This window comes from Chaetura pelagica, unplaced genomic scaffold (assembly GCF_000747805.2).
Source record: "Chaetura pelagica isolate M959 unplaced genomic scaffold, ChaPel_1.0 scaffold3, whole genome shotgun sequence".
In the NCBI taxonomy this organism is placed as follows: Eukaryota; Metazoa; Chordata; class Aves; order Apodiformes; family Apodidae; genus Chaetura; species Chaetura pelagica.
In genome coordinates, this window is record NW_009952974.1 from 1490915 (window position 1) to 1503026 (window position 12112).

The 12112-nt window shown below is 38.5% G+C and overlaps 1 protein-coding gene across 1 annotated transcript in view; it reads left to right on the forward strand.

The window, feature by feature from the left end:
* MYLK (myosin light chain kinase) overlaps positions 1-12112 on the forward strand; it is a 144594-nt gene that overhangs the window by 60382 nt on the left and 72100 nt on the right. The window contains exons 11-13 of the mRNA XM_009996028.1: positions 1880-2017; positions 2660-2857; positions 4045-4291. Of these exons, the coding sequence (XP_009994330.1) occupies positions 1880-2017; positions 2660-2857; positions 4045-4291 (583 nt within the window). The remainder of the gene's footprint in view (positions 1-1879; positions 2018-2659; positions 2858-4044; positions 4292-12112) is intronic.

Here is a 12112-nt window from a genome sequence, read left to right on the forward strand (position 1 = left end):
TCTGTTGGTCTAGAATCCCACCTCTGCTTTTCTTCTCTTTTCCTTACTCTCCTTTTATTGTGTATCTATCTGCCTTCTTGATTTGCAATGTTATAGATTATTTCATTGAAAGGTATAACAGAAACAGTATCATTTTTATATCCTTTTTTTCTATGTCTCTTTCCTGCCTTATTAGTTTCTTGTTTTTTCCTTTTCCTGCTTTCTTGTTTTCCTCCTTTTTACTATTTTATGTGTTTCTACTTTCCTTCCCAGGTCTGTTTCAGTTTGAGGGATAAAGGGATTTTTTGCAAGGCATAGAGCATAGAGAAGGAGCATGTACAGATATTGCTTAGTAGAGCAGCTGTTATAAGCTATTTCCCTGAGTAAACAGCACGAAACAGAGGAATATGGTAAACCACAGAATTTTATTACTGTAGATGAGTCTGACCCAACTTCATGGCTATTTTCTATACAGCATTAGTCACTTAGAAGCAGGAGCTATAGGAAGCCCTAAGACTGATCAATGTGGCCTGCTGGTGCAACAGGCATTTCAGAGTACTCAGTCCGTAACACCCAGCTGAGTGGGTCTCAGGCAGGTCCCATATTTCCATTCTCACATGCATCAATGTCTCACTGCTCAGTGCCAAGAAAAGACCTACAATATAAGCCAGCAAGACAAGGTTTTGGCTAGAAAAAGCTTAGCAAAGGAAGAGGCGAAGCTTTCTCTCCAAGCAGCTTCCAAATTTGCATTGAGTTCAAATATCCCTGGGATAAGCTTAACTTTTGCCTCCAGGAGGTTCAATAGACTTGCTCAGTGAGGTGCTTTCAGGTCTGCTAATCACCGTCTTTCTACGGATAGTGATTTTTTTTTTCCAGCCTGGCAATTTGTGTTGCTGTGATACTGTTTTGGATGATCTTGACATACCTTTGAAACTTTTGAAGGTAGGAATAAGCCAAATGAAGCCATTTTAGTGTATGGACAGAAAATAGGGTTGGCATTTTGAAGGCAAGACGTAAGACGTCAGAACTCAAGCTAAACAAAACAAAAAGTGTATCCAAGTGACCAATAAATATTTATGGGTTCTTAGATTTGGTCATGACTACTTTGGCTTCAGAAATGTCTTTGCTCAGGTTTTTAGAGCAGAAATAACTTTCCTGCTCTAGTGTGCCATACAGCTTGCAGCTAAATGATCTTACTTCAGAGCTACTGAATCCAAGGCAGAGGAGACCACTGTGATTATACTGCAAATGGCATATCTATCACAGACAGATTTTATTAATAAGAGTGATTACTTCAACTCCAGCTGTCATAATTTGATTGTACAGCCTCAAAACCAAAACACCCTAATACAATAATCCAACAGTTTGTTTTGTCATACATATTGATCCCCTTAGGTTTTACTCTTTCTGTTCGCCCATTGGCATTAACCATCTAACAATTTCATGGTTGGTAGTTTCATTCCAAGTGGTGAATCCTATAGTCATGTGAGTTTCTGTTTTTAACTCATCAATTGTAATGTAGCATATCTCAAAATTTTATATTAATTTAGCAGTGATTGAAGGCAGTGAATAGTTGTTTCAAGTTGTTGGGTTTGGGGTTTTTTTGTGCCTCAGCATGTGTATTTGGGGAAAATGAGTGTAAACTTTTGTGTGATACTCTATGGTATGTGTTAACAGTGATTTTAGAGAATCCCTGGAGACAGTCCCCTTCCCATTTCCTGCCTTTCTGCTTGGACTACTGGCAGGACAAAACTGCTCTACTGGTGGTTTCAGTGATGTTTGCCTTCTGAGATCTGAAACAAGACCACTGTCTCAAAATTAGTTTGAACCTTGGGTCAGTTAAAATTTGCCATGAAAATTCCAGTGGGAGACCATTTTTGTTCTCTTCTCAACTTCACAGAAAAGAAAAGCAGCAAGAGGGCAGAAGATGCACAAGCTGCCAAGTTAAACAAGACTTTTGCACCCATCTTCCTTAAAGGCCTGACTGACCTGAAAGTAATGGATGGAAGTCAAGTGATAATGACTGTGGAGTTATCAGGTGTGTAGCTGTAGAACAGCATTATTTAAAAATCTTAAGTCCTTCTGCAAAGTATGTGGCTTTTTCCACATACACATTGTTTTAGCAGGTGTCATTGCATTTGGAAATATTTCAAGGAATCCGTTTTTAAAAAGTAAAAGCTAGATTTGTCTAATCTGATCTTTAGATTGTATTATTGTGTTCAGATTTGTACAAGTGTTTCTTTATTGGAATAATAATAACAGCAACAATAATAATAATAATGTCAACATTATTGGGTCCTGCTGTTGAAATAAACTGAGTCTGAGTAGAATTGTAAAAGCTGTTGTGAACCAAACAAATTGATTTTCTGTCAGCTGAGGTAAGATTAGTACTGCAGAAAAAAGCAGTTAATAGAAACCCTTGATAAACACATTCATGGGATCTAGAATTAATTCTCCCACTTGATTATATACATGCTTCCCTTATTCATTGGAATTTTATCTGTAATAAGGCAGAGTATTCCAAATGACACAGCATCCAAAGAGTTAATGGAATTCCTGAATGTTTCATAGATGAAATTCAAGAATCACATGGCACAACACAAGCAATCATTTCCATTTTCTTAATCAAGATGGTGGGGTTTGTGTGTGTATCTAATTTCTATTGCTTCCTATTTTTCAGCTAACCCACCTCCTGAAATTATCTGGCTGCACAATGGGAAAGAAATCCAGGAGACAGAAGATTTCCACTTTGAGAAGAAAGGCAATGAGTACAGTCTGTACATCCAGGAAGTATTTCCTGAAGACACTGGCAAATACACCTGTGAGGCCTGGAATGAATTAGGAGAAACACAAACCCAGGCTACACTAACAGTACAAGGTATAAAGTTCTTCTCCACCTTAGGCAATGCTAGAAGAAAGTAATTCTAATGTGCTGGAGGAGTGTCTATTTAAAGTACATCAGTGTTTATACGGTCTGTTGTGACGGATGCTAGGAGTTCTCAGTCTCTGCATCTGAATTAGAAAGGATATTGAGCAGAAGCAACTTTAAAAAAATCCTTTCACTCTGGAACATTATGTTACTATTTCAGAAATGCATTCCTGAGTCCCATTCCTAGGGACTGTGCAAAACTTCTGCTAAAGGCAGCTTCAGATTATAACTATAAGGCTTACATAGCTATGGACTTAATGTAAACCATTTAATGATGTTTTTCTTTCTAATTAAAGCCCTGAGTATTTTGAAAGCTGTCTAGGAGCCAGGTATCCTGGCTTTAATATTAGCATTATAGTGAGAGCAAGTGAAGAACACATGATTTCTGCAATTTGAGAACTAGCTGTAAGAAAAGGCTTTGAACCTGCACTTGTGATGTAAATCCCACAGTAAACATGGAAGTACCTCCAAACTTCCCATGATTGGGCTTCACTACCTCAGTGATAGGGGACTTCATCTAATCTGGCTGTATGCCAACATTTACCCATAGTCATTACTGAGAATTATTGGAAATCAAGGAGAGGCTCTTATTACTTTTAATGTGAAAGATCTTAACCCTGGGATTTCAGAGGCTGTGTCTCCAGGGGTAGGTCAGTGGTCTGTTGTCACTGTCTGGTCTGAATTCAGAGCTTCCTCTGTTCTCTAAGTTCCCCTGAGATCTAGTCTCTGGGTCAGTCTTCAACATTAAGTGCAATTTTATGCAATTGCTAATGGTGATTTGTTACATGAGCTCTCAGTTGCACAGCAATCATAGTGCTGTCACTTGCCCTTAAAGTTATTCCTACCCTTATTGTCTGAGGACAAATCTTCAAGATTCCTTTTAGGGCAGCTTTGAAGTCCCTTTGTTTTGCTCTTAATATAAGCCTGAATTGAGCCAGTAAAGTACCAAGTAAATGATTAATTTTAGTATCAACCCAAGTTACATCCAAAATTAAAACCTGACTTATTTTCAGATTAAAAACTTATACCCTGCATGTTCCAAATAACTTTGTTTCTCTGTGAATTCTTTCCCTGAAATTAGTACATTCAAGCCTGGCATTTTCTCCTGATTTGTAAAATATGTTTGTAAACTGCAGAACCTCAGGATGGTATTCAGCCCTGGTTCATTAGCAAACCAAGATCAGTGACAGCAGCTCCTGGGCAAAATGTCCTTATATCCTGTGCCATTGCTGGAGATCCTTTCCCTACCGTTCACTGGTTTAAAGACGGGCAAGAAATAATGCCAGGAACAGCATGTGAAATCCTGCAAAATGAAGACATCTTTACACTGATCTTGAGGAATGTGCAGTCTCGTCATGCAGGGCAATATGAAATTCAGCTCAGGTATGTTTGCCATGAAAAGAGTTTGTTCACTTGGAACGATGAGTTATATTTACCCTCAAGTTGAAATTCACACCCAAAGAAGACAGGAGTCCTATTTGCCCAAAACAGCAGGATACTAAAGGAACAAAGTATTTCTGAGGGATGAAAAGACTAACAAAACTCAAAGTTGGAAGAGAAAACACAGAGTGTCAGAAAGAAGGGCAAAACAGTATAGAGCTTCCTTTTGAGAGCCTGGAAAATAAACCTTTGTGGCAGCAGTAAGTGAATCAATTTGGCTGTCTCGCAAGGGAAACCACAATCAATGTCTTGATTTTGGGGGTACTGTTTATCACGTTTGGCATCTCTCTATGTATTCTATAAGAGTGCTGCATTTCCTTGGGAACAACCTGACCAGGAAAATCATTCCACAAAATTATGATCCACATATCTAAGGGGAGAAAGTGCTTCCTGGCCATGTCTGAAAAAACTGAATTTTATATGAAAGTTGTAGACTCCTTTTTCTGATGCATCTTTGAATTGAGGCACCCTGTTGCTTTGAAATTCTTGCCATTCTGACAAAATTTGGAAGAGCTATTTTGAATTTTGGATTATTTTTATTATTATTATTTATTTGGGTTTTCATGTTTGGTTGGTTGTTGTTTCTTCTTGATTCTCCTCCCCCCCTTTGGTAAAATAACCTTTAAATGTAGAATCAGGTTTGTTCATTCCTTACCTTGCAGGAAGTACCACAGCATTTTTCACCCCCAGTGGTGAAGACTGGGTGTAATTACACATCCTCTATGTGTTTACAGAAAACTTAGTGTACAACTTTAAACTGCTGTTACAATTCTATGTTATTTACTGTGTATAGATATATTGCCTTACTTGGCTAATATTTGTGGCTTTTTAATTAAAATTTATTTAACCATCATGAACATTTAAGTCCATGAAACTGGGAGAAAATTATCTGCTCTGCTCCACAAACTAGCTTTTTAGTCCAGATGGACTAGTCCCTTAGACAGTTTAGGCAGGTACTGCTCAGTGTTGCAAAGTGTACTGCAAGTTCTGCACCCCTTGCACTTGCCCCCTTTATGGTATTTTTTCTATTTTCATGCTATAAACAAGTTATTTTTGTTTCATATACTTCAGTCTAGTACAAAATTTAAAAACTGAATTTTCCACTGCCTGCTGCAAATAAATTACTCATGGCTTCCTAACCTGAGGAGGGAGGGCATTTCTTAATAAATTTAACCCACTTAGCCTCCAAACAGTGAGTATAATTTTTTATAGTTATAGTTCATTTTTCAGCCAGTGTTGCCCAAATTCTGGCCATGTGACTGTGTAGATGTCTAGCTCTAGGGTATGTTTCTATATAGGCTATCACAGGCAGCCAAAAACTAACCTCAGTATATTTAAATATTCAAAGTCAGATGAGGCACTCAGTTTTCACCAGAAAAGGGTGCTTTAGAAAATGATAGCTGTTGTATATCGAGATTTCCTATAATAATATTATTTTTTTTTATACTTGAAAAATTCAAGTCTTATTACTACAATATTCCAGGCTACACCTGGAACACTCAGTTCGCTTCTGGTCCCCGCTGCACAGAAGAGATGCAGACAGGCCTGAGAGAGGCCAAGGAAGAGCCACAAAGTTGATCAAAGGACTGGGAATCCTGTTGTATGAGGAAAGGCTGTGAGAACTGGGTTTGTTCAGCCTGCAGAAATGAAGGCTTAGGGGATACCTTATTGCCATGTTCCAGTACTTAAAGGGTGGCTACCAAGAAGATCGAGATTCCCTTTTCCCAAGGAATCATGTGGAAAAGATGAGGGGTAATGGGTACAAGTTATTCAGGGGGACATACTGATTGGACACCAGAAGAAAATTTTTCCCTTTGGGAACAGCTGGACACTGGAATAATCTCCCTAGGGAAGTTGTGGATTCCCCAACACTGGACACCTTTAAGACTCACCTTGACAGGGTGCTGGGCCACCAAATCTAAATAGTATTCCTACCTAGAAAGGTTGGACCAGCTAATCCTTGAGGTCCCTTCCAGCTGGTATTCTCTGATTTTATTATTTACATAAGTAGAGCCATATGTGCCATGAGCTTTTTGTAAATAAGCTGTTCAGTAGATTTACACCCTTTTTACTCTGCAATAAATTGTGAACTGACCCATTTCAGAACAACTGGCTTGTTTGCAATCAACTCTGGTCATCTAGGGCATTTATCCTGCTGATTTGTGCAGGTCACATCTAAATACATCCTTGCACCTAAGAAAAGTCTCTTTGGGGATCAGAGGTGTTTCTAACACTCAGTACCTCTGACAGGATTAGAAATGCCAGTTCAACTTCATTAAGGTCACTAACCTCCACATGAGAGAGCAGGCCAAACTGTGAGAATTGCTACCTTCTACTGGTACATTTCCACACTTGGTTTTTGTGCCCTGGACATGGGCATCTCCTCTCAAGATATGCTGGTGGAGAACAAAGGAGAGTCAAAGGGCTTTGTGGAAGACTTTGTTATGGCTGACTTGAGCAAGTTGACCTTAATGGTTAGATGTGGCTGGTGATCACCCAGGCTGAGGTAATTGCTGAAGATATTTGTCCAAGTGGAAGCCTACCAATATCATGTCTGTAGAACATAACAGAATGCATGCTTAGACAATACATTATTTCAGAAAATTAACAGAAGACAACCATTTTTGGGGGGCTGAGAAGTAAAGTAGTAGCTAGAAATAACACAGCAGATTACATGCTATTTTCAGTTATTCCCTAATCCTTTTGTTGGAGAAATAGCTGGGAATCCCACAAAAATCAGAGCATTCATGTTGGCTTTTTCTAATCCATAGAGACTAAAGCTATGCTGAAATTAGAGCAAGGGGAATGCTGGTACCTCTTTTTACCCTACTGTCATTGGGAAAATTTCAGCTACTGTTCAGGGAACAAAAGCTCAATGCTTTTAGTCAATTGCTTGTAAGATGTGAATGACAGAGAAGTAACTGCCTGGGTAATATCCAATGAGCCAAATGTCAGCTGTATAACTTCAAATTTGCAATAGAGCTAAAATAATTTTCAGCAGCAAATAGTCTTGTCTAAGTAGCTTTTTAACTGCCTGCATTTGTCTTCAATACTTGATTGGGACTTGTTTATATATTCAGAAAGAATCTTAAGAGTACCTGAGAGGATGAGAGCTGTGTTTAGGGTCTTTCTCTCAAAAACTCCTACAAAGTGCATTAAAAATGTGGAATAACTGAGAAACCACAAGTCAATTCACTGAAGAGTTTATTGAGAAGTTGTCAGTGGGCTATTTTTAAACATAATTATTTTGTTTTAAAATAAAATGTGCAGCTCCTTTTCATGTATTAACTTTAGAAGCATGTTGCATAGCTGTTTTTAGGGAGTCACTCCTTTTCCAACTCCCTTAATTTAGTCTGGGCATGGTTTCCAGCCAGTGTTAATTATTTTCCAATTTTCTTCTCCATTATTCTTAAGATGTAATTTTTTTTTTCTTAATACCTCCACAATTCTCCTTTTGTCTTGCCTGCACACAAATTAAAACTGTAGTATTAAAAATCTGGTTTGATGAAAGATCTATTTGTCTATTCCTAGTTCTTTTCAGAGTGAGCTGACAAGGGTGTGTAGCCCAGTGTGATCCTAGTGTGATCCATCAGTGACTGTTGGTTAGCTTTCTGTCTTTCTTTCCCTCAGCATTATTTGGAATATGTGTTTGCTTTGCCTTTTACTGTACAGCAGGTTACTAAGTCTGACTTTTATGAGGATAGTCATTTTAGCCTCTTCTGGTCCTTGTTTTAAACCTACACAGACCTCTGATTGCTCTACACTTTTAGTTTTTATTTTAATTGTCCTGTTCTTGCTGAGGCTTCAAAGAATTGTGTTGCATAAATATAGAAAGAGCAACAGATTCAGCCACTACTGCAGTTCATCTGTGGAAAATGGAACATTTTACAGCCTGAAAAATGCTGGCCTGTGCAGTCAGAGTCTCTGTGAATCCATAACGACTGAAATGGGAAATAACTATCCTTTTTTGCCTGAGAAAACCACAGACATAATTTTCTTCTGTCCTTTGCATCCTTTCAGTGATTCAAGCACTGGTATTCTTTTACTCCAGTATGACTTTTCCATGTTCTTTCAGTCTGTGTGTACCTTGTAAATGAAGAGGTCACCAAAGAAACTGGGAGCACTGGACAGAGAATGTTTGTCAAACAAAGCCTGTATCTTTATAACAGCACAATCAATGTGAGAGATCTCAGAAATCCTCTTGCAGTTCCTTAGATCATCTGCTTCGTTCACCCTTGTCTTCTCAGACACTGAGTATTTATCTTCTCCCTCACTCCATCTTCCATAAAAGTTTGGTTAGTGTTGATTAATCTTATTTAGAGATTCTGATAATCTGATTAAATCAGATGTAAACATTCGTCTTATAAATCAGTGGTACCTCAAATACTCTGCAACTCAGTTTATATAAAAAGGAGTTGTAAGATTACATTCCATTACACCAAACAGTAAATATAGTTCTGTCTTTCTGTAAAATGCAGTTTGCAAACCTTGTTTTCTGCTATCAACACATTGTCTATTTTTTAGGAAAGAAAATCATGGCCCCTTCCCATTCCATTCTCTCGCTCAATGCTGTAAAATGCAAATAAAATTATTGGTGTTTGAGGTATAAAAAGCTTGTGGCCAAACCTGCAAGTGAGGTAAATGCATGCATCTTCTTTAAAGCCAGTAAAGCTGCACTGCTTTATGTCAGCTAAAGTTGTGATCTAGTAGATTAGTTGCTTTCTTTGGGGTTAAATCTTCACGGAGTCTGGACTTTCTCTCCATTTAACTAACTCCTTCATGGGTTGCAAAACCTCATTGTTAGGCTTTGCAGCTACCTGCACTGAAGTACCAGCTATAGTTAGAGATCAACTTCTTTGCCCCTTTCAGTTCATTCTTAAAACAATTAATTTTCTCTGCAATGCTTATTTCACACTTGGCTAGGCCAGTAAGAGCTTTCAGTGTGTCCCCTCACTATAATTAACAGTGCTTTTATTCCTCTTCCTCCAGAGAGTGCTTCCTAGGGACAAGCAGACAATAAGTCTCATCTAAGGTTCAGTGAAAATATTTTAGTAGATTCTGCCAAGAAACGAGTATTTCAAGATATTTTGAACATAAAAGCCACGCCAGGGAAAACTGATCCCACAATAGGACAGAGAGCTATTTTAAAAATTGCTTCAGGGTCTGCAGCTGGGATTTTATTTGGTTTTGGTGGTTGTTTTTTTTTCCTTACTATTCTTTGACATTTTAAAGATAAGTCCTGCACACGGTTGTCCTACAGAACAATCCTGCAAAAGTTAACACTTCCAGACACTTGTTTACAGGACAGATACTAAGCATAGGTCTCATCCATGGCTATCATTATCCCACAATAACAGAGCCACTAAGGTCTGTCTTTGTCTAGGATTTTGCTGATAAATTGCCAACACAGAGGACCTCAATTTGCAGAAGTAACATTGTTATTGCCAAGTTTCAAAACAGCAGAGACTTGAAAGTCTTGAAGTAGTGTTTGTGTACTGCAAAGCTCTGTTTTTTCCAGCTGCCCCTCAGTATCTTGCCTTGCCTAGATTCTGAAATTGTGTAAATGTGAAAATATTTACAAAGTTTTCAGAATTATTCTTGATTGATTTTAGCATCTAAACCATCCAGTCCTTAATTTGTCTTGACTTGCTTCTCTTTTTCCATGCCGTGATCTCCAAGGTGGGTCAGTGTTCTTAAGCTCACCTTTTTAGTCTCTGCAACTGAATTCAGAAGACAAAATTATGTTCTCTGTGCTCCTAAAATCATTTTGCTCCCTTTGATTTCACTGGGAGCAGGAGTTGCCCTGAGAAGACTACATTTCTGAACAAGGATATGATGAGTAAGACACAGGCTCAAGGTTTGTACCTAGTGGTCTAGTTTTCAGGCATTCATTTGAATCAGAAATCACAATTAAGATCAAAAAACTACCTTTTGAATTATTTTCCCATCTAGGTACTTCTGTGTCTCACTGTTGCCATAATTTGTAAGTGCTTCCCAAGGTTTTAAAAATAGAAAGAACAAAATGCTCTCCTTTTCCCTCCTTTATTTTCCAAACCATGTGAAAAATAGCTTAGAGAGGTTTACTTTGCATTCCTTATTTTTTTCTTTGCATACAGGAAGAATTTGCAAAGGTAAAGACACATTGAAGAAATTGGGCCTGGAGAAATTATATTCTTCTTCACAGTGGTCAGGACCACATTCAGTATCCCTAGATCCCTCACCTGGGAGGCTGCTGTCTCTGTTACTTCAACCTATCCCACTGGTGACACAATTCTTGTGGGCAAATAGTTTTGCCATACAGTCATGAGAGAAGCTGAGAAGTGATGCATCCCTGTTTGATGTATGCTGTAAATTGTCTATACTTCAGCTTGCATGGCCTCTCCTACTTTGTCAGCTTTGAAGTCCTAAAGGAAGAGTAATTGAGCCTTAGGAAATTTATGGGAGTGATCTTCTGGTAAACAAACAACAGCCTGTTAACAGCCCTGTAGCACTGGTCAATGAGAAAGTACTTGAGCAGTTTCAGAGTGTGGCTGCTTTTCTTACAAACTTCTAAGAACAGGAAAAAAAAAAAATAATGAGTTTCAGTAGTGGCAAAAGGGGCCAGTTTGAAATGCATTGTTTGAAGACAACAGGTATTCAGTAGTGTTGGTACCCTGCCATCATCTGATGCCAATGAGTATGCTGGGAGGGGGTGACATTAAACTCTTTCTATTAATCATTCCATTTGTCTCTCCTTTCTATTTCTCTTGCTTCCAAGTGGAGTGGCAGATCTCCAGTGCAGGACCGAGATAAATATTCTCTGTATTGATCTGGGTCCTCTCCTTTCATCTGGACAGTTTCTGTTCATTACTCAGATATTCTCTACTCTTTTGTATTGAAGGAAATTTGGGTTGTGGCTTTCAGTGCCTTCAATTACAGTTTCCAGTGTACACATTCTGACTTGGCTAGGAAGCACTGAAAATGTTTCTATGGCTCCTTGTTGTTGATGGTCTTAAGGTCAAATTAGATGTATTCCTAGCAGCAGGGCCCTTACTTTGCAATTGGTTACCCCCACCAGTTTCTTCTTGGTGTTAAAGGCTTGATTTTCATATTAGGCTGATCCACTGTTTCATTTCTAAAGCAAAAGAAAGTAACAGAAAGCCATCTGAAGAGGTGATGGCACTAATTGCTGCTATGAAGACATAACTTACTGCTGCACGTGTGTTAATGATCTAATGTGATTGTGCCTACTGTGACTTCGTTGCAAGTTGTAAATTGTTGAAATTTTGGGTTATTCATCCAAGGAGCACCGTGTCTAGGAATGTATTTCCATGCACTATTTAAAAAAAAGGCCAGACAATATATTTATGGCAAACCAACTGAAAGGCACTCCTGAGTCTGCATTTAAACTTCAGGGCAAAGTGGACTTGAAGGTGCTTTTTTCTAGCAAGTCTTTTGAAAGGAGAACACAGCTGGAAAAACTCACCTCTCCTTTCCTCCTCCCCAACGCACACTTGTTCATGCCCAGCAAATATTTTCAGTAGCAAAAATTATTTCAGTTTGAAAAAGAAAAATCACCCAGGAGTTTGTAGTCCATTTGCAAGCTTATACTTAAACTGGAAAGTGATAAAAGATATCTCTAGTCTTTAATCAGTTCACATCTGTTTTTTTAATAGCAGTTCAGGGGAGTGGTAGCAACAGTTACACAACTGCTGCCCTTGGGGGAGTTAAATTTTGCTTTTGGCATCTCCTGTGTTTAGTGGAGAAGAGCGGGTTGGGGCTAAA